The sequence below is a fragment of the Lithobates pipiens genome, unplaced genomic scaffold, assembly GCF_037356315.1.
Source record: "Lithobates pipiens isolate NorthernLeopardFrog02 unplaced genomic scaffold, aLitPip1_a1.2 Scaffold_18, whole genome shotgun sequence".
Lineage (NCBI taxonomy): Eukaryota > Metazoa > Chordata > Amphibia > Anura > Ranidae > Lithobates > Lithobates pipiens.
In genome coordinates, this window is record NW_027507758.1 from 77,811,572 (window position 1) to 77,834,266 (window position 22,695).

General features: G+C 49.4%; 1 protein-coding gene across 2 annotated transcripts in view; it reads right to left on the bottom strand.

Moving 5' to 3' along the window:
* SUSD4 (sushi domain containing 4) overlaps nt 1–22,695 on the bottom strand; it is a 279,756-nt gene that overhangs the window by 88,831 nt on the left and 168,230 nt on the right. For both annotated transcript variants that reach the window (XM_077485807.1, XM_077485808.1), the window contains exon 4: nt 10,002–10,181. In XM_077485807.1, coding sequence (XP_077341933.1) covers nt 10,002–10,181 — 180 coding nt within the window. The remainder of the gene's footprint in view (nt 1–10,001; nt 10,182–22,695) is intronic.

Below are 22,695 nucleotides of genomic sequence, written 5' to 3' on the forward strand. Positions count from 1 at the left end.
TTTTATGTTTTGCACACTGTCCTCTCTGTACACACGGCACTAATAATGTTTTCATTACATGTTTGTATTCATTCCAGTCTTGATTAGAATTAGTCTGCCTATGTTACGCCCCTTTTTTACCATAAACGTACAATTGTAATATTAATGTGATATCTATGTAATCATGTTTATAAAAACCTTCAATTGCGTCATAATAAAAGGAGAACAGTTCAATTGGGGAGTGGCACCACAGCTTTTTCATGCCTGGCCTCTGACCAAATCCAGTGGCACTGAATACACATACACAATTGTGCTGGGAAGGCGCCATGGCAAAAGGTCTCAGAAAAACAGGGACAGCTTGGACTAGTTGGTGGGGGTGACACTGGCAGACAAAAATGAGCCTGCCTATACCCAAAGTAGCTTTAAATTCCCTTCTGAATCATTCTGATTATATCTGTCTTCAGATATCAGAGTCACTTTAATCCTCTCACTTCAATACTAAATAGCTGAGCAGTAACAAGTATGCAGGTCAAGAGTTCTGTGTTTTCTCAAACTGACGGTATGTTCATTCCCGCACAGTGCCTAGGAGAGTACTGAAGAGAGAGACTAATACGAAGTGTCAGGGGTACCTAAGTACTAGAGAGTGGTACCTCTGAACTAGATTAGGGCACATTATTGTTATTATTATTATACAGGAGTTATATAGCGCTAACAGTTTACACAGCGCTTTACAATATGAAGAGGGACATAACGATTACAATACAGTTCAGTACAGAAGGAATAGAGGGCCCTGCTCATGGAGCTTACAATCTAGAGGGAGGGGGAGGTGGTACAAAAGGTAATAGCTACGGAGGATGATCTGATCAAGATGACTTGGGTATAGTTCTTAGGTGGAGGTGGGGTAGGCTTCCCTGAATAATTGAGTTTTCAAGGATCGCCTAAAGGTAGACTTGGTAGGAGATGACCGGACATACTGGGGAAGGGAATTTCAAAGGATGGGAGAGGCTCTGGAGAAGTTCTGGAGGCGAGTATGGAAGGAGGTAATGAGGGAGCTAGAGATCAGGAGGTCTTGGAAGGAGCAGAGAGGATATTTTGGACAATATCTGCAAACGAGGTTGGTGATGTAGCTGGGGGCAATTTGGTGCATGGCCTCAGTACAAGCTAGGTGTTTCTTCCTTCTAGATAGGGGCACTGCAGTACTAGATAGGTGCACCTCAGTATTAGTTAGCTGTACCTTATTATTAGGTCAGTGTATCTTAAGCCGCGTACACACGATCAAACAATCCGGTGGAAAAGTCTGGCGGACTCAAGTCCGCCGGACAATCCGCCTGTGTGTGGGCTTCGGCGGACTTTTACCCAAAAGTCCGGCGGACTAAGAAAGTAGTTTTGCACATAAATCTGTCCGCCGGACTCGCATTTCGGTGGACAATATGGCTGTGTGTGTGCTAGTCTGCTAGTCCGGTGGACAATACGGCCGCGTGTGTGCTAGTCCACTCTACTTTTGAAATGAACAGACTTTTCCCGCCCAGAGAAAAGTCCGCTCATTTTGAGCGCGGCTCCAGGTAGCCGGGACCAGTGAAGGAAGCGTCGCTGGCCCCATCAACTGGTATGGACTTAAAGGGGCGTGGGGGTCCCCCCCGAAGGTCCATATCAGACCCTTATCCAAGCACGCTTCCCGGCCGGCCAGGAAAGGGGGTGGGGACGAGCGAGCAACCCCCTTCCTGAGCCATACCAGGCCGCGTGTCCTCAACACGGGGGGGTGCTTTGGGGAAGGGGGGGCTGTGCGCCCCCCCCAGCCCAAAGCACCTTGTCCCCATGTTGATGAGGACAAGGGCCTCTTCCTGACAACCCTGGCCGTTGGTTGTCTGGGTCTTATCAGAATCCGTGAGCCCCCTTTAATAAGGGGGCCCCCGGATCCCGGCCCCCCACCCTATGTGAATGAGTATGGGGTACAATGTACCGCTACCCATTCACCTGTGAAAAAAATGTAAAAAAAACACCTCACACAAGCGTTAAAATAGTTTCTTCTTCTTCGCCGCCGCCCTCTTCTTCCGACTTCAGGGGTCTTGTCCACCTCTTCGGTTCTTCTTCCCGGGTCATTGCGCCTTCTTCTAGCTCTTTTACAAGCGGTGGCCCGGTCTTCTGTCGCCGCCGCCTTCTGTTCTACTCTTCTTGAGCTGTTGCCTCGTCGCTGTCTCTGGTCACAATGACAGGCACGCGGTGTGCGGCGACTTATATAGGGACATCGCCGGTTGATGTCCCCACCCATTATGATGTCACAGTCCCAGAGGATGCTGGGACTGTGACATCATAATGGGCGGGCTGGGACTGTGACATCATAATGGGTGGGGACATCATCCGGCGATGTCCCTATATAAGTCACCGCACGCCGCGTGCCTGTCATTATGACCAGAGACAGCGACGAGGCAACAGCACAAGAAGAGAAGAAGAGAACAGAGGAACAGAAGACAGTGGCGACAGAAGACCGGGCCACCGCTTGTAAAAGAGCTAGAAGAAGGCGTGGTTCCCCAAAGCACCCCCCCATGTTGAGGGCACGCGGCCTGGTACGGCTCAGGAGGGGGGGGGGGCGCTCGCTCGTCCCCACCCCCTTTCCTGGCTGGCCAGGTAGCGTGCTCGGATAAGGGTCTGATATGGACCTGGGGGGGGGGGGACCCCCACGCCGTTCTTTTGGCGTAGGGTTTCCCCTTTAAGTCCATACCAGGTGACGGGTCCAGCGGCGACTCCTTCGCTGGTCCAGGCTACCTGGAGCCACGCTCAAAATGAACGGATTTTCCTCCGTGTGTGTGGGCGAGTCCGTTCATTTCAAAAGTAGGGCGGATAGTCCGGCGGTACGGCAGATAGTCCGGCGGACTTAGTCCGCCGCAAAAGTGCCGTGTGTGGGCAGGTAGCTCGTTCGGAAAGTCCGATGGTTCGTCCGCCAGACTAAGTCCGCCGGATAGTCTGATACGTGTGTACGTGGCATTAGTGTTAGATGTTTCTGAGAACTACAGGTGTACCCAGGCTCGGATTGGCCATAAGGCAAACCGGGCACTTGTCCGGTGGGCCAGGTCCACCAGGCCACAAGTCCTTGCGGGGCCCAAGGCAGCTGGGCCCACGCCCCTCACTCGGTGCCAGGGGAGCTCAACCATCGGTGCCAGGGGGGACGGAAACATGAAGGGGGAGGAGCTAGAGGAGACATCTTCGGCCATTCCCGCTAAAGCTGACACCTGCTGCAGACACCTTGGAGCCTAATGAGAGAGAACATCAATGCAGCCCCCCTGTAACCTGGATAGGAGGAGCAGTGGGGGCGGCTGCATATAGAAGAATCATTCTCTCCTTCCTCATCTGCCTGCTGCAGTCTCTGAATGTCTGCGAGAGGGAGAGGAGAAGCAAGCATTCCAAGACTGCAGACAGAATATGGAGAGAATGATTCTTCTATATTGAGCTGCCCCCACTGCTCCTCCTATCCTGCTTCTTTCTGCTGCCCCCCTGTGCTCTCCACCCCACCCATGCTCTTTGCCCCCTTGTGCTCTCCACCTCCCCCCATGCTCTCTGCCGCCCCCTGTGCTCTCAACCTATCCCCCTCTCCCCCGCCCACCCCTGTGCTCTCCACCTCCCCCCTGTGCTCTCCACCTCCCCCCATGCTCTCTAGCCTCCCCTGTGCTCTCTAGCCTCCCCCCATGCTCTCCTCTGCCCCCCTGTGCTCTCCACCTCCCCCCATGCTCTCCAGCCTCCCCAGTGTTCCCCACATCCCCCCATGCTCTCCACACCCCCCGTGCTCTCCGCCACCCCCGTACTCTCCACATCCCCCCATGCTCTCCGCCACCCCCGTGCCCTCCACCTCCCCTATGTTCTGCGCCACCCCCTGTGCTCTCCCCCATTGCTCTCCACCGATCCCCTGTGCTCTCCACATCCCCCCATGCTCTTGGTCACCCCCCTGTGCTCTCCACATCCCCCATGCTCTCCGCTGCCCCTGTGCGCTCCACATCCCCCCAAGCTCTCTGCTTCCCCCGTACTCTCCTATTCCTCCCTGTGTTCTCCCTGTGCAGGGATGGGGCCAGTTAATATGTCATGGGCTGCTCAATCCAAAATGCCTTTTTTTTTGTCCCAGTCAAGGCCTGGGTGTACCTCAGTACTGGACAGGTGTACCTCAGTTCTTGGTAGGCATACTTCCGTACTAGATAGGTGTATCTCAGTACTAGGGTGGTGTACCACAGTATTAGGTGAATCTCAGTTTTGGGCAGGTGCATCTCATAGGTGTACCTCAGTCCTAGGCCGCAGTACCTCAGCAATGGTAAGGTGTAACTCATGAAGGTCACTTTCATAGTTGCTTTTCCTTTTAATCATCAATTTGAAGCAAAGAAGTATTACAAGGACAAGGCGTCTTGCTGATATATAATAGAAGAGGATTTTTTTACAGTGTCTTGTTCAGAAGCATAAAACACCCAGGGATTGTACTGAGCTGACTGACTGCACAGCATTGGATTCGTATTCACCCCACATAACCTCTCCGGCACTCTTGCAAATTGATTTTTTTTTTTATTATCTCTGGTATCTACAGAAAATTTCTATGGTTTATTTAACTCATTTATAAATGGCCGCTCACATCACCCCAGAGGAGGTAAGAATGGAATGCCTCATCCAGTGGTTAGGCTGCCAGTACGTTGTTAGGTTGTGTAGGGAAACATCACCTGGATCCAAATAGAACATACAAACTCCATGCTAATTTATAAGGGGAACCTGTCACAATTCCAGTTGTTCAGCAGAGTAGACAGTTAATGTCTAGCACTGTGAAGCGAGTTCGGGAGCATCTGTACGGAGACACTGGCATGGGGACCGGGATAAGCACTGCCAATCTCTTAATGGGCCAGCTGGGATCTCAGTCAGAGCTGGAGGTCACCAGGTGTGTGAGCATGGCAATGTATACAAAACACAATTCTTACTATCATCTGAGACCCTCCCATGAGGCAATATTAAAGGTTTTAAACACAATGGCATGGTTCTCCTCTAGAAGTGCAGTACTAAAGTCAAGGGTGGTGGCATGATGCCAAAGGGTTCATAGCCTAGAAGGTTAGTTTGATTTATAAAATAAGGGACAGTTCCAGACTTGTAAACAGGTCCCGTTTGATCTAGGGGTGCAGTAAAAGAAAAAGTCGAGGGGCCTGCTTTCTGAACAAAAAAAATGAGACATTGTGAACTGCTAATGTAAATTGACAGCGACAATGAACTAAATAACCTTTAGCTAAATGATGTGCACAGGCTTGCCTGCACGTTACTCCACAGACTTTGCTGCATTACACACCACGCATAAAGCAAATAGATCTATGGAGGTTGCCCCTCCTTGTTTTTCTGTCTCCCCAGCTCCCCCTTGGACTGCCCTACAAAAAAAAAACACTAGGCCGTGTGTTACCTACTCCTGATCATTGCACTCTGTAAGCTGTGCCATACATTGCATACTTCTGACTGCAGAAATCTGTATACCGTAGTATACTTTACACACACTTGATTGCTACACTTGCTGCATACAGTGTTGAGGATTAACATATAGCCTTATCTGAGTGAAGTGGTTAGAGCAGGGATCTCAAACTGACGGCCCTCCAGCTGCTGCAAAACTACAAATCCCATCATGCCTCTGTCTGTGAGAGTCATGCTGGTAACTGTCAGCCTTGCAATGCCTCATGGGACTTTTTGCAACAGCTGGAGGGCCGCCAGTTTGAGACCACTGGGTTAGAGTATGTAATATACAGTACATCCCAGTATGCAGAGTGCAGGGCTGAAGAATATACAAGTATAAAATACATCAGATTGTAATGAGTGCAAACGTCATGAGTACAGTCCACGGACCATTAACATTAAATATCTCCTTCCTTTACTCCATAGACATAGTACAGAGCTAGTGTAACACCCCAAATGTAACATCCACTGCTCACATCTGCACTCCATTCACAGCTCACCTCTACGTACCCCATTCACAGCTCATCTCTGAGCACCCTCACCACCTCACAGCTCCCCTCTGTACCTGCTGTCTACAGCTCTCCTCTGCTCCCCTCGTCTACAGATCTTCTCTGTGTCCCCTTTCCACAGCTCCCATCTGTATACCCTTCCACAGCTCACCCCTGGGTACTCATCCACAGTTTGTCTCTGCTTGCTTCATTCACAGCTCACCTAGGCGTTCCAGTTCACAGCTCACCTTGGCATCCCGTCCGCAGCTCACCTCGGCAACCCCGTCCACGGCTCCCCTCGGCAACACCGTCCACGGCTCCCCTCGGCAACACCGTCCACGGCTCACCTCGGCATCCCCGTCCATGGCTCACCTCGGCAACCCCATCCACGGCTCACCTCGGCAACCCCATCCACAGCTCACCTCGGCAACCCTATCCACAGCTCACCTCAGCAACTCGCCCACAGCTCACCTTGGCGTCCACAGCTCACCTTGGCATCTCCGTCCACGGCTCACCTTGGCGTCCCTTTCCTCAGCTCATCTCGGCATCCCGTCCACAGCTCATCTCGGCGTCCCGTCCACAGCTCATCTTGGCGTCCCATCCACAGCTCATTTCGGCGTCCCGTCCTGAGCTCATCTCGGCGTCCCGTCCTCAGCTCATCTCCGCGTCCCGTCCTCAGCTCATCTCGGCGTCCCGTCCTCAGCTCATCTTGGCAACCCCATTCACAGCTCACCTTGGTGTCAACAGCCCACAGCTCACCTTGGCGCCCACATCTCACCTTGGCGTCCGCGTTCACAGCTCACCTTGGCGTCCGCGTTCACAGCTCACCTTGGCGTCCGCGTTCACAGCTCACCTTGGCGTCCGCGTTCACAGCTCACCTTGGCGTCCTCATTCACAGCTCACCTTGGCGTCCTCATTCACAGCTCACCTTGGCGTCCTCATTCACAGCTCACCTTGGCGTCCTCATTCACAGCTCACCTTGGCGTCCTCATTCAAAGCTCACCTTGGCGTCCTCATTCACAGCTCACCTTGCCATCCTCAGCTCACCTTGGCGTCCAAGTCCTCAGCTCACCTCGGCATCCCCGTCCACGGCTCACCTCGGCAACCCCATCCACGGCTCACCTCGGCAACCCCATCCACAGCTCACCTCGGCAACCCCATCCACAGCTCACCTTGGCAACCCCATCCACAGCTCACCTCGGCAACTCTATCCACAGCTCACCTCAGCAACTCGCCCACAGCTCACCTTGGCGTCCACAGCTCACCTTGGCATCTCCGTCCACAGCTCACCTTGGCGTCCCTTTCCTCAGCTCATCTCGGCATCCCGTCCACAGCTCATCTCGGCGTCCCGTCCACAGCTCATCTCGGCGTCCCGTCCACAGCTCATCTCGGCGTCCCGTCCACAGCTCATTTCGGCGTCCCGTCCTGAGCTCATCTCGGCGTCCCGTCCTCAGCTCATCTCGGCGTCCCGTCCTCAGCTCATCTCGGCGTCCCGTCCTCAGCTCATCTCGGCGTCCTGTCCTCAGCTCATCTTGGCAACCCCATTCACAGCTCACCTTGGTGTCAACAGCCCACAGCTCACCTTGGTGCCCACATCTCACCTTGGCGCCCACATCTCACCTTGGCGCCCACATCTCACCTTGGCGCCCACATCTCACCTTGGCGTCCGCGTTCACAGCTCACCTTGGCGTCCGCGTTCACAGCTCACCTTGGCGTCCGCGTTCACAGCTCACCTTGGCGTCCTCATTCACAGCTCACCTTGGCGTCCTCATTCACAGCTCACCTTGGCGTCCTCATTCACAGCTCACCTTGGCGTCCTCATTCACAGCTCACCTTGGCGTCCTCATTCACAGCTCACCTTGGCGTCCTCATTCACAGCTCACCTTGCCATCCTCAGCTCACCTTGGCGTCCAAGTCCTCAGCTCACCTCGGCATCCCCGTCCACGGCTCACCTCGGCAACCATATCCACGGCTCACCTCGGCAACCCCATCCACAGCTCACCTCGGCAACCCCATCCACAGCTCACCTCGGCAACTCTATCCACAGCTCACCTCAGCAACTCGTCCACAGCTCACCTTGGCATCCACAGCTCACCTTGGCGTCCCTGTCCTCAGCTCATCTCGGCGTCCCGTCCTCAGCTCATCTCGGCGTCCCGTCCTCAGCTCATCTCGGCGTCCCGTCCTCAGCTCATCTCGGCGTCCCGTCCTCAGCTCATCTCGGCGTCCCGTCCTCAGCTCATCTCGGCGTCCCGTCCTCAGCTCATCTCGGCGTCCCGTCCTCAGCTCATCTCGGCGTCCCGTCCTCAGCTCATCTCGGCGTCCCGTCCTCAGCTCATCTCGGCGTCCCGTCCTCAGCTCATCTCGGCGTCCCGTCCTCAGCTCATCTCGGCGTCCCGTCCTCAGCTCATCTCGTCGTCCCGTCCTCAGCTCATCTCGTCGTCCCGTCCTCAGCTCATCTCGGCGTCCCGTCCACAGCTCATCTCGGCGTCCCGTCCACAGCTCATCTCGGCGTCCCATCCACAGCTCATCTCGGCGTCCCATCCACAGCTCATCTTGGCAACCCCATTCACAGCTCACGTTGGTGTCAACAGCCCACAGCTCACCTTGACGCCCACATCTCACCTTGGCGTCCCTATCCACAGCTCACCCTGGCGTCCGCGTTCACAGCTCATCTTGGCGTCCTCATTCACAGCTCATCTTGGCGTCCTCATTCACAGCTCACCTTGGCGTCCTCATTCACAGCTCACCTTGGCGTCCTCATTCACAGCTCACCTTGGCGTCCTCATTCACAGCTCACCTTGCCATCCTCAGCTCACCTTGGCGTCCATGTCCTCAGCTCACTTTGGCGTCCTCATTCACAGCTCACCTTGGCGTCCTCATTCACAGCTCACCTTGGCGTCCTCATTCACAGCTCACCTTGCCGTCCTCAGCTCACCTTGGCGTCCACGTCCTCAGCTCACCTTGGCGTCCACGTCCTCAGCTCACCTTGGCGTCCACGTCCTCAGCTCACCTTGGCGTCCACGTCCTCAGCTCACCTTTGTGTTTTTGTTCTTACCTCACCTCTGCATTTCTCTCCACATCTCATCCACAGATCTCAATTTTGCACCGCAGCTCCATCCACAGCTTTCACCATGGCACCCAGCCCTACCCATCCCCATCTCTGACCTTTGCCACTAGCACCACCCCCAATCCACAGTTCCCACCTCTTCACCCATAAGCCCCCTTTGCTCCTATCCACAGCTTTCCCTCCGGCACCCAGCAACCTCTCAAGCCACAGCTCTTACTTTTGGCACTGCATGCTGCAAACCCCTCCTCGGGTCACCATTTGTCTTCCTAAGAGCAGCCAGGATGGCTCTTATAGACAGCCGCCAGTGCAGGATTTTCTTTTTTAAATTACAGCACAGCACTCTTCCTCCATTTTCAGTGACAGTGTACAAGAAAAACTGTCTGGCAAGCGGCGGTGGCACTGAAGGCACCAGTTGAGCCATGTGGAGCATGTGCCTTGAGTCTCAGGGGATATCTGCAGCAGGAGCACTTAGCCCCACACAACCTCCAGAGCAACCTGGACGGCGAAGAGGGCACCACTAATGGCTGTCTTTTATATCAGCCTGAAGTTCAGCTTTATTGCGGGACCCTCACTGCAAGGTGAGAATTCTAAAAACTTGGCCACCATGCTGCCTTAACCTTGAGAACAGTAGAATCTCTCTCGCTTGTAAGATACCCTGCCAACATTTTACTACCCACTGGATATGCACTACTATTGTTTTAGATCTGCCAGATCGAAAAAAATTGCCAGCTCTAATATGAAAGTCTTGACTGGATATAATGTGAAAATAATATATAAGGTGGTGTGCTACAGCAGAGGGGCAATATGTATGAGCCCTGGGGTGTAATCATAAAAATAAAAGCCAAAGCACATATACAGAGGTTACAGTATCATACATTATGATGTGTTCTGTGGTGTGAACTAACCCTTAATCTTGCTCCATGTTAGTTTTATACTATAACAGTAAGGGCTGTAGCACAGAGACATCGTAGTCCAGTTAATATGATCAGACATTTAGACACATTATACAGAACCTTGACACAATGGCAGATTCTCCCAGCTCCCGTCATCTTGACATACAGAAGCCATATTGTCCAAATCAGGATACCGCGTCTGGAAACCATCCCGACAGCTCATTATAAGCTTGTCACCGGTCCGGTAAGTCTTGTTCAAGACATCCGCGTCTTCGATGTACGGGGCAAGGCAATCTGTGACTGCAAAGAGAGGAACACACGTTGTCAGTTGGGTTTTATCACAATATGCAGATCTAATTAGTAGATATCAGATGATGGTATTCACAAATACGTATTTATTTCATATATTCATACAGCACCAACGCAGAGGACACGAGTCCAGTCACATTGGTCTCTTTTCCTAGAGGAGCTGACAGTCTACCATCCTTACTAATTAAAGTGTATACAAACTCAAGAAGAAATTGTAATATATTGCAGCTTTCCAGTCTTTAGATGAGATGGCTGCCTTAGTTTACCCTTTTTCAACCTTTGTTTATTTTCACCTAGTGATTCTGGTGGCAACAGACTTATTGTGACAACACTAGCTCTGTACTGTGTCTATGGAGTAACAGCATTGTCACCCTAGGATAGAAAGTGTGTTAAGACTGCAAAACACTTCATTCTCTTCTGCATAACGTTACACTGGAGGGCCTGGATAGCAGGGGGAAATGTATGTTGCAGAGTGAGCGTGATCGGTCTCTGCAAAGCTCTCTCTAAAGCAGCTAAAAGCTGATGGGAGGGAGAGGAAAAGAAGCCGGCTTTCAGCTGCCAATCACATTATGATTCACCCTGCTGCTTGGGCTGCCCTGCTGGCCTGGGCCCAGTGTAAGAGGACAGATGGTACCCCCTTATCCACGGCCCTGCTCCTGGTACATGTTAGCAGGCTCTGACAGCTCTCTCTCTATAATCACAGAATATTGTGTGGTCATTTAGTGATGTCGAGGACCACACCCGAGACTCCCTCCCCCATCAAGCAAGTTGGCCACTATTACTCTACTCTATGGTCATGGAGTGGTATGTAAAGTAAAATCAAGCCAGTTTCTCAAAAGAGAACAGCCGGTGGGTTGCCCGTGCCAGGAAAGTTCCCGTGGAAGATGCAGTACTGGGCGTTCTTGCGCGCGCCTGTGCGTGCTGGTGCGCGTGCAGCGCTTGGTGCCAATCGGCCTATTTAAACTGGCGTTTGATCTCCTGACGACCCGGCTTGACCTCTGGATTCTCCTTGTTTTCTGCCTGCACCTGACCTGGGCCTGCCTCTGAACCTGTATGCTCCTCTGGTACCTCATTGCCCACCTGTTGAGGACCCTGCCTGTAACCAGACCTGTTCGCCCTGCTCCTACTCCAGCATCATCTGCCTGTGCATCTGCCTGTCTGCTGTTCAGTTGGTGACCATCTCTACTGCATCTGGGATCCAGAGCCGCCCTTGCTGCAACTTACCCGCCAGGCTCTCATACCACTCTGCACTCCCGTGCCTCCTGTCTGCTCTACCAGGGGACGCGAGTCAGACACGTAAGGGAGACCTTCCTCTGCTCTATTGGGCTCATCAGTCAGGTACGTGAAAGCCCTGCAGGGAATTTAAAGTTAAATATAGAAACCACCAAGTGACAAACCTATGTGACGCAGATCATTTTGTGTTTTTTGAAACAACCTTTGTGCAGCATGGACTGGCCGTGCGATGAGCACACACCTACGCAAGGGCCCCCTTTGCTGGTGCATTTGCAATTATTTCATTTTCTTTCACGATCTCCTGCCGCAAGGACCAACTAAAGCCAAATAAATTGAAAAGCAAAATTACAGGACGGGAACTTTGTGTCTCCTGTTCCAGAAGAATGGAAGATGGATTGCTGCATAAATAGAGCAGAACAGAGCTGGCTCTAGGTGCTCAAACAAAGGAAACGGGATCAATACTAAGTTTAGAATTGCTGCATTTATATGCAAGCTGAACAGCCATTCGTACGGGACTGCAAGCAGCGACGGAACAAACCCTAACTAAAGGTTACAGCTGATTGCAAGAATGAATTAAAATATATATTAACATGAAGGAGTTTTACTGGGAAATACACAATGGTGACTCGTTTGGAAAGAGATTTCTAAGATAATGAGTCATAAATGGCATTATTACGCCTACAAAATGTTGGGTTTGAATTTTAATGCTGAATGAAGACACAGGGGACTGAAGGAACATCACAAATCCTAAAGTCACAGGGGGGGGGGGGGGCGTGAACGGATGGAGGAAGGTGTGTGTGTGAGCGTGGGTGCAGGTGCCTCGCCTCTGCTCTCTCTCCCCTCACAGGCTGATGCTCTTTGAACCTGGCTACTATCAGTGCTTGACAGGGGTGAGCTGTATGTGATCCTGGTGTAGCCATCCTAGTCCCTTTCTACCTTTGTCCATCCGGCGGAGTGCTGAGGCTTGCTGCTGGTGCCGTGTGGTGGATGGTGTTTGAGGCGGGGACCCGGAGCTGAGTAGGGAGGTGTGTCTGGAGGAGGACGGGAGCGTCACTCCCCCGTCTCTTAGTTACGCCGAGAAGCCTTGGACTCCTGCAGATGGCGCAAGGGGACCGGGAAGCGTGGTGGAAGTGGAATAGAGCTACAGAGCGAGAGTGGTGGTGAGTCTGGGGGGGGGGGGGGGGCACAGCCTGACGGAGACCAGCGGAGCTGTGTGGGTAGGCTTCAGAGGTGAGAGACTGCAGCCAACCCTCCTCCCGATTCCCCCCTCTCCCCTCTCCAAGCTGACCGGCTGATGACTTTGATCCTCCAGAGGACTTAATTAGATTATAGCGGAGGGGGAAAGTGAGAGGCTCCCGCTCATCAATAATTCTGGAGGTGCATGTAAGCTATTCCCTTCCATAGCTCTGCCAAACTGGATGGCAAGTAGATATTTCTCCCACACTTGCCGTACAGAGTATTAGGACCTGTGTAAGATTTCCCCAAAGTCAGCTGTATAGAGGGACATCTTGGACGGGTGAGAGACAACCAATGTGTTCCCTTTTACTCCTTCTTTTGCTTGCTTCTTTTTCCTATCAATGGAAAATGTTTTGTTATGAGTGAAGTAAGAAGTTGGGACTGAATGTTCAAATTACATTGATCTTTGTCTACCCGGCATAATTTTGAAGCAATCATATAACTTTTGTACAACTCCAAAGAAGGCTGTTATAGTCAAGTGGGAGGACTGGGAAAACAATTGTACACCCTATAGTCAAACGGCTGCAAAATTAGAAAAATACGCTCATAACCCAAGCCAGGCCCCAAGCCAGACCCCCCCTAAAACTATTCAACAGGGCCAACAGGTTCAAACCTCCTGGCAATCCGGGGCTACAGGGGCAAGGAAAAGCCACAGACAGAATTATCCCCCAACGCTAATGGGGGTGGGGGATTTAGCAGGGGGTCCCCAGGGCCAGATGACTGAAGCGATCTCAGGGTTATCACCTGGGGGCGGGGCCTCTGGAGACCCTGAGCCATCATTGAAAGAGGTGTTGCAGGCAGCTAACTCCTGTAGGCACTCTGAGTGAAATGACTGTCCAACTTAAACCAATACAGGAAGAGCTTTCCTATGTTAGGCATGATTTACAAAAAGTTCGGGAGAGGACCACCGCACTGGAGGGGAGAGTGGGCCAGGTCGAGGATGACCTGGCCCCCCTTAAACGGGAGATGAGAATTATGAAAGAACATCTGATTAAACAAGAGAGTAAAGTTGATGAAATGGAAAATAGGATGAGAAGGAAGAACATGCAGATAGTAGAAGTCCCAAAACATAGTGAAGGTGCAGACCCTGTCGCTTTCCTAGAAAAATGGGTTAGTGATACCTTTTGACGGGAGTCTTTTTCACCACTTTTTACAATCGAGAGAGCGCACTAGGCCCTCTCAGTCTGGAGCCCCTCCAAGACCTCTTTTGGCTAAATTATTTCCCTACAAAGATAAAGTGACTATTACACGTAAAGCCAGGGAGATGGGAAACATACTCTATAACGGTTCTAGGGTATCTATATATCCGGACTTTTCACCAGACCTACAGAAGAAGAGAGCTCAATTTGGGAAAGTGAAACGCAAACTACGGCAAGCAAACTTAACATATGCATTGCTCTATCCGGCAAGATTACGGCTAACCGATCTTGGGGGGACTATTTTTTTTGCCACCCCTGAAGGGGTTGAGGAGTGGCTTTTAACTCATAAGGAGAGACTCTAGATGACCTGGACTGGCCAATGGGGGCTCTTTCTTTTTCCCCCCCCCCCATTTTTTTTTTTTTTTGGCTAAAATGAATGAATATAAGTGGGTAATAGGGGGAGAGGGAGGAGGAAGAAGAGGCGACTCATAATTGCTCTTTCATTCCTCTTCTTCGGTTTTCTTTTTGTGGGGATCTCTTTATTTTCTACAATTTTCTTTTTGCTGTTTTTTTGAGGGGGTGGAGGGCGAGGTGTATGGAAGGAGGGGAACTAAAGGCATGCTATCCTACACTTTTAGGGGATGCAGCATATGTTGTATTGTTTTTCTTTTTTTTCTTCTGTTTTGGGGGTTTTTTGGAGGGAGGGGAAGGGATCATTTTAAATAGATTTGCACTGATTATATTGAAAACGAGGTATATACGGTTAGGTCACAGTAGAAGGCCCCTGGCTACGCCTAGTAAGGCAATGAGAGGAGAATACAAGAGAAGTGGACGGTGTGATTGGAGTATTTAATATGTAAGATATGTAATTCACAGTAGGAATGCAAGGTGGAGCGAAGATTGGATGAAGTATATTCAAGAGAATAAAGTTTTTCACGAGTCACATTTATTCACTAAGACACTACAGGAGACAAGTTTAGATAAAAGACTGAACGAGTCAACGAATCCTAAAGTCAGTTTGTATTGCTGTCTGTGCCTCTGTCACGTCACATTCAGCTACCCATCACATTTTGCTACTCGCTGGAGTGCGCATGCGCGCCGCCGCCATATCCGTTCCAACATAGGGCCCCTCGCGGGCTCGCTTCACTCTCAATGCTTCGGTCATGGCCTCGCTTCACTTGGCATAAATATAGTCAAGCTCTATCTAGGGGCTTGAACCTGGACTCAGGAGTGGAACGCATATGGCGGCGTCGCGCATACTCAGTCCAGCGGTTAGCCAAATGTGATGGGTCGCCATATGTGACGAAACACCCCCATTAAGGAGATTCACCCTCTCTATTTGTCCTATTTACCGTTATCAAAAAGTAAAAGAAAATCGCAAATTTTGGGTTGTCCTCAGAAAAGTAATTGAAAGGAAATCTTACAATGGGGACGCTATTTATGGTGGCAGTCCCCAGGTCACCAGAACTAGTGTCTCAATTGGAAGATTTCCCCTCTATTACTACATTTGGGATTTTCTTTTACTTTCACTTTCCGTGATAGTGGCAAACAGGACAAATAGAGAGGATGAATCTCCTTGGCTGGGACACAGACAGCCATAAAACCTGACAAACGTTCTAATCCCTCTCCAGTCTATCCAAAACGACTTAAGGACCAGCCGCTGTCATTATACTGCGGCAATGTGGCTTGATCCCGCAAATCGCCGTAGATGTACATCGGCTCATATACGGCGATTTGTGCGCGCGCTTCCATTGGCCAGCGGGGGGAGCCAATCAGAGGGTCCGGCGACCCGTGATCATTCTCCGCAGTGACAGATCTGGGATCTGCCTGTGTAAACAAGGTGATCTTCATTCTGACAGGGGATATCACACAGATCCTGTCTGCTATGCAGGAAGACGGAGCTGTGCGTTTCCCCAGTCACACAGGTAGATCACACCTCCTAAGGACACATTTAACCCCTTGATCGCCCCTGATGTTAACTCCTTCCCTGCCAGTGTCATTAGTACAATAACAGTGCATATTTTTAACACTGATTACTGTAATAATGTCGCTGGTTCCCAAAAAAAGTGTAAAAAATTGTTAGGTGTCCGATCTGTCCGCCGCAATCCCGCTAAATATCACTGATCACCGCTATTACTAGTAAAAAAACAAAAAACAAAAAAAAAGCCACACATCTATTCCCTATTTTGTAGACGCGATAACTTTTGCGCAAACCAATCTATATACGCTTATTGCTATTTTTTTATACCAAAAATATGTAGCAGAATACATGTTGCTCTAAACTGATGAATAAATTTGCTTTTTTGGGGGGGGAAATGTTTTATAGAAGAAAGAAAATAATTTTGTTTTGTTTTTTTCAAAATTGTTGCTCTTTTTATGTTTATAGCGCAAAAAATAAAAACCGCAGAGACGATAAGATACCACCAAAAGAAAGCTCTATTTGTGGGGAAAAAAGTCAATCAATTTTGTTTGGGTACAATGTTGCACGACCGTGCAGTTGTCAGTTAAAATGATGCAGTGCCTTATCACAAAAAATGGCCTGGTCAAGAAGCAGGCAAATCCTTCCGGGGCTGAAGTGGTTAAAGTGTTACTAAAGTCATATTTTAAAAAAAATTAAAATAACAAACATGTTATACTCACCTGCTCTGGTATTGCACAGAGTGGCCCTGATCCTCCTCTTCTGGGGTCCCCGGCGGAGATCTCGGTTCCTCTGTCTCCCACTTCCTCTTAACTTCATGTGATTAACAGCAGCAAGAGCCAATAGCTCCTGCTGCTTCTCGAATGCTGTGTGAAGAGGAAGTAAGAGGAGAATAGATGCAGCCGTGCACAGCGCTGATCTCTTCTCCCCTCTCTTAATCTTCATACAGGGGAAGGGGGGCACAGGGAAATTTAAAACGTTTTTTACCTTAATGAAAACAATGCATTAACCACTTCAGCCCCAGAAGATTTGGCTCCTTAATGACCAGACCATTTTTTTGTGATACGGCACTGCATTGCTTTAACTGACAATTGCGCAGCCGTGCAAGGTTGTACAAAAACAAAATTGATGTCCTTTTTTTCCCACAAATAAAGCTTTATTATGGTGGTATTTGATCACCTCTGTGATTTTTATTTTGTGAGCTATAAACAAAAAAATAGTGACAATTTAAAAAATAATTGCTATACTGTAATATATATATATATATATATATATATATATATATATATATATATATATATATATATATATTGTAGACATGTCACTGGAGAAGTGATCGAGGGGGTGTACATCTCACCTAGGTTGCTACACAGTGTGAGATGGTAAATCCAGGATGGATCAGTTTCTCAGCAGCGATATGCTGCTGAGTTGTTATTTAATTTTGCCGGGCCTGGGTTTATATGGAATGGCAGGTAGGTTTGGTAGAGGGACCTGTCATTCCACATCCCCCGATCCAGTTCTGGGTTTGGGATCAGGTGAGCTTGGATCCTAATTAGCCTGGGAAGCTAAAGGCTCTGTAGGGTCTGCAGGTGATTGCTTCTCAGCCAGGGAATGAACAATCTGTGTGTTGAAGGAAGCTGCAAGCACAGCCACTGCTGGAGCTAAAACTCACCCTGCGATATCCAGGCGAAAGACGCTGTGTTTGTAAGTGTCAGATAGGTGAGCAGAACCTGTTAGTAAGCGCCCAGCCGGGCTAGGACTTTTATTTTTGTTGTACTTAGAAAGCACGGTGTTGCTGTATATTTTGTTTGCTGGACTGTTTGTACCACGAATAAACGCCAAGATCTGCTTTATCAAATTCCAAGTCTGCTGTGAACTGTGTCCAAACACACCCTACCCCGGGAAGATCCCTTACAATTGGTGGAGGTAGCGGGCAACGCGGTTGCTAGGGGCAACGGTGTGGACAGACTTGGCTACAGCTGCTGATGTCCTGGGTGAAAGCTGCAACTACACTCCAAAAACAGTCCAGCAACATGGAGGAGATGCTGAAGCAGTTTATGCAAGTGAGTTTGCAACAACAGCAGGCTCAGACAGAGGCCAATAGACGACATGAACAGTCCATGGCTGAACAACAGCAGATGATGGCTGCACAACAGCGGATGCATAAGGAAGAGTTGCAAGCTTTGCGCCAAAGCCAACAACAACTTATCGAGCACCTGATAGTAAATCGAGAGGCGCCTGTGGTTGCTAATCCACCCACAATGGAGGGAGCCGCTCCAGAGATTTTTTCTGGGAGAAGGACTGTGCAGAAAGCGCTGCAAAAGATGACTGCTGAGGACGATGTTGAGGCCTATCTAACAGTATTTGAGCGCGTGGCTGAGCGAGAGAAGTTACCAGCCGCTGAGTGGGCAGAGGTAATTGCGCCCTATTTAACAGGTGAACCTCAAAAGGCCTACTATGACCTCAGTGAGCAAGAGGTTAAGGACTATACTCGGCTAAAAGAGGAGATGCTTGCCCGACTAGGAGTTACTACTGCAGTCCGTGCCCGGAGGGTACGCAACTGGAGCTACAGTCTGGACAAATCAGCGAGGTCCCAGATGTATGACCTAATCCATTTGGCAAGAAAGTGGTTGGAGCCAGACACTTCTACTCCTGCACAAATCCTAGAGAAGGTCGTGATGGATCGCTACCTCCGAGCCCTTCCTACTGACTTGCAACGCTGGGTGGGACAAGGTGATCCTAAGAATGCAAACGAACTTGTCAACCTTGTGGAGAGGTTCCAGGCGACTGAGGACTACCTCCGTGATGTTCCTGCAGCATCTTCACCTCCCCGGAGCGCCAGATCTGTCCTGTCAGCTGGTAAGAGACTTCCATCTATTGGGGGAGTGTGGAGGGGTGCTGATGGGGGGAAAAGGGCTCAAGTGGTGTCTCAGGGACAAAAGACTGGTGATGGTCCCGGGTGGCTAAGGGGCTCTGAAAAGGACTCCTTGCCAAAGAGACCAGGCCCTATCCAGTGTTGGAGATGCCATGAGGCGGGACACGTGTCGGCCCATTGCCCTCTTACCTCTGAACCCATGGAATGTGACGCTAGCAGGCGTCAGTCGCTATTTGCGGAACCATCTTGTGCTGCAGTTCCTGGACTAGAGACTGAACCGCAAATCTGCAACATCACAATCAATGACTTTCAGGTTAAAGCGTTAATGGACTCAGGAAGCCTTGTAACCTTGGTGCATGCTAGCCTGGTGACTGGGGACTTAGAGTCTAAAAAGCATATGAGTGTTGTGTGCATACATGGTGATACAAAAGTGTACCCTATAGTGCTGGCTAAAGTCGGGACTGAACAAGGCACCGTACAATATGAAGTGGGTGTGGTTAAAAACCTCATGCATAATGTAATATTGGGGCGCGATTTTCCATTATTCTGGGCTCTTTGGGAAAAAAGAAAAATCCCCAAAAGGAGTGAGGATACCTCTAAGGGGGTTGCCTTGTCCACTGTGAATGATAAAAATGTGCAGGATGAAAATGATTGTTTTCCTTTGCAGGTCCTGGCTGGGGAGGAGGAGGCTCCTCCCACTGAGCAAAATATACTAGACTTAGAGGTGTCTAGCGATAATTTTGGGACTGCACAATTACAGGACCCCACTCTCAAAAATACGAGAGAGCAGGTTGCTGTTATGAACGGGGTACCTCAGGAACCAGATGCTGAAAAAAGATTTCCACATTTTTCGGTGACTAATGATCTTTTCTATAGAGTCAATAAGGTTAAAGATGAGATTGTGGAACAGCTTCTGGTACCTAAGCCGTACCGGCGTCAGGTGCTTGACATGGCACATAACCATGTTCTTGGGGGACACTTGGGGACTGACAAAACGCGAGAGAGGGTTCTCCAGAGGTTTTTTTGGCCGGCCATATATGATGACATTAAAAAATACTGTGAGTCGTGCCCCACATGTCAGGTTAGTGCCCCAGTGTCACATTTTCGCAGTCCTTTGGTTTCGCTCCCTATTATAGAGGTGCCTTTTGAGCGTATTGCCATGGATTTAGTGGGTCCCATTGTAAAGTCAGCTAGAGGACACCAGTATATTTTGGTAGTCCTGGATTATGCGACCCGCTATCCTGAGGCTGTACCCTTAAGAAACACTGCATCTAAAACAATTGCACGTGAGTTGTTTTATATGTTCTCTAGGACTGGGATCCCCAAAGAAATCCTAACTGACCAAGGTACGCCATTTATGTCGAAAGTAATGAAGGAATTATGCAGACTATTTAAAATCTCACACATCCGTACCTCTGTGTACCACCCTCAGACGGACGGATTGGTGGAGAGATTTAATAAAACTTTGAAACATATGTTGAAGAAAGTGGTGGCAAAAGATGGTCGTGACTGGGATCATTTATTACCCTACCTCATGTTTGCTATTAGGGAGGTGCCCCAAGCGTCCACAGGGTTCTCACCATTCGAGTTGGTCTATGGTCATCACCCTAGGGGTCTACTAGACATTGCAAAAGAGACATGGGAGAATGAGTCCACCCCATACAAGAGTGTTATTGAGCATGTAGCACAAATGCAGGACCGTATAGCCACTGTAATGCCCCTGGTAAGGGAACACCTCCAGAGAGCTCAAGAGGCCCAAAGTAGAATTTACAACCGGTCCGCAAGAATCAGGACATTCAACCCAGGCGATAGGGTCCTTATACTAGTCCCCACTGTTGAGAGTAAATTCTTGGCGAAGTGGCAAGGTCCTTATGAAATTGTTGAAAAGATCAGTGAGGTGAACTACAAGGTGCACCAACCAGGTAGAAGGAAGCCTTTCCAAGTTTATCACATAAACTTGATCAAGCCCTGGAAAGACAGGGAATCCTTGGGGGCGACAAATACTGTTAATAATTTGTCACAACCAATCCCTCCAGTCAAGGTAGGTGATACTCTATCAGTGTCACAGAAACAGGAGGCTCAGGAATTTTTACAGAAAAACAAAAACAAGTTCTCTGACCTCCCAGGGCGTACACACCTCATCCATCATCACATTGAAACTGAGCCTAGAAGCAGAGTAAACCTTAAGCCCTATAGGATACCCGAGGCACGTAGGGAAGCCGTATCTGCCGAGGTAAAACGTATGCTTGCTCTGGGGGTAATTGAGGCAATACAGAATTGGCCTAGACCCCTGACAAGGAAACAGGTTAGAGCTTTCCTGGGTATTACGGGTTATTACCGTAGATTTGTGCCGAACTTTGCCTCAGTTGCTGCTCCGCTAACTGACTTGACAAAGGGCGGAAAGACAGCAATGGTCACGTGGACCCCAGAGGCCGAGGAGGTTTTCCAAAGCCTTAAGTCTGCCTTGTGCCAACCACCTGTGTTAGTTACCCCCGATTTCAGGCGAGAATTTCTGGTCCAGACAGATGCCTCTAACACAGGCTTAGGTGCAGTACTCTCACAAGTAGTGAATGGTGAGGAGCATCCAGTGACGTACTTGAGTAGAAAACTAACCCCGGCCGAGAAAAATTATGCCATTGTGGAGCGAGAATGTTTGGCAGTAAAGTGGGCCCTAGAATCTTTAAAGTATTACTTGCTAGGCAGGAAATTCAAGTTGGTGACAGACCATGCCCCCCTAACATGGATGAAGTTAAACAAGGAGAGAAATGCAAGAGTGACTAGATGGTTTCTCTCCCTACAAAACTTTAATTTCACTGTGGAACACAGGCCAGGGAAATTACAGGCAAATGCTGACGCATTGTCAAGGGTAAGTTGTCTGTGGGGACAAAAGGCTCAGCCCTCCGGTCTGAAAAAGAGGGGGGGGATATGTAGACATGTCACTGGAGAAGTGATCGAGGGGGTGTACATCTCACCTAGGTTGCTACACAGTGTGAGATGGTAAATCCAGGATGGATCAGTTTCTCAGCAGCGATATGCTGCTGAGTTGTTATTTAATTTTGCCGGGCCTGGGTTTATATGGAATGGCAGGTAGGTTTGGTAGAGGGACCTGTCATTCCACATCCCCCGATCCAGTTCTGGGTTTGGGATCAGGTGAGCTTGGATCCTAATTAGCCTGGGAAGCTAAAGGCTCTGTAGGGTCTGCAGGTGATTGCTTCTCAGCCAGGGAATGAACAATCTGTGTGTTGAAGGAAGCTGCAAGCACAGCCACTGCTGGAGCTAAAACTCACCCTGCGATATCCAGGCGAAAGACGCTGTGTTTGTAAGTGTCAGATAGGTGAGCAGAACCTGTTAGTAAGCGCCCAGCCGGGCTAGGACTTTTATTTTTGTTGTACTTAGAAAGCACGGTGTTGCTGTATATTTTGTTTGCTGGACTGTTTGTACCACGAATAAACGCCAAGATCTGCTTTATCAAATTCCAAGTCTGCTGTGAACTGTGTCCAAACACACCCTACCCCGGGAAGATCCCTTACAATATATATATATATATATATATATATAATATATTTTAAAAAAAAAACTAATTTCTTCCACAGTTTAGGTTGATATGTATTCTTCTACATATTTTTGGTAAAACAAAAAAAAATTAAAAATCGCAATAAGCATATATTAATTGGTTTGTGCAAAAGTTATAGCGTCTACAAAATAGGGGATAGTTTTATGCCATTTTTATTATAATTTTTTTTTTACTAGTAATGGCAGTGATCTGTGATTTTTATCGTGACTGCGACATTGCGGTGGACAGATCAGACACTTTTGACACTTTTTTGGGACCATTGACATTTATACAGCGATCAGAGCTAAAAATAGCCACTGATTACTGTATAAATGTCATTGGCAGTGACGGGGTTAACACAGGGGGCGATCAAGGGGTTAAATGTGTTTCCTAGGGAGCGTTTCTAACTTTTGGGGGATGGGATTGCCGGTGGGGGGAGACCGTTCATTGTTCATACTTAGTATGAACAACAGATATGGCTCCTCTCCCCAGACAGAATGGAGATCTGTCTGTTTACATTGACAGACCCCGTTTTGTCTCTGTGTGGAGCG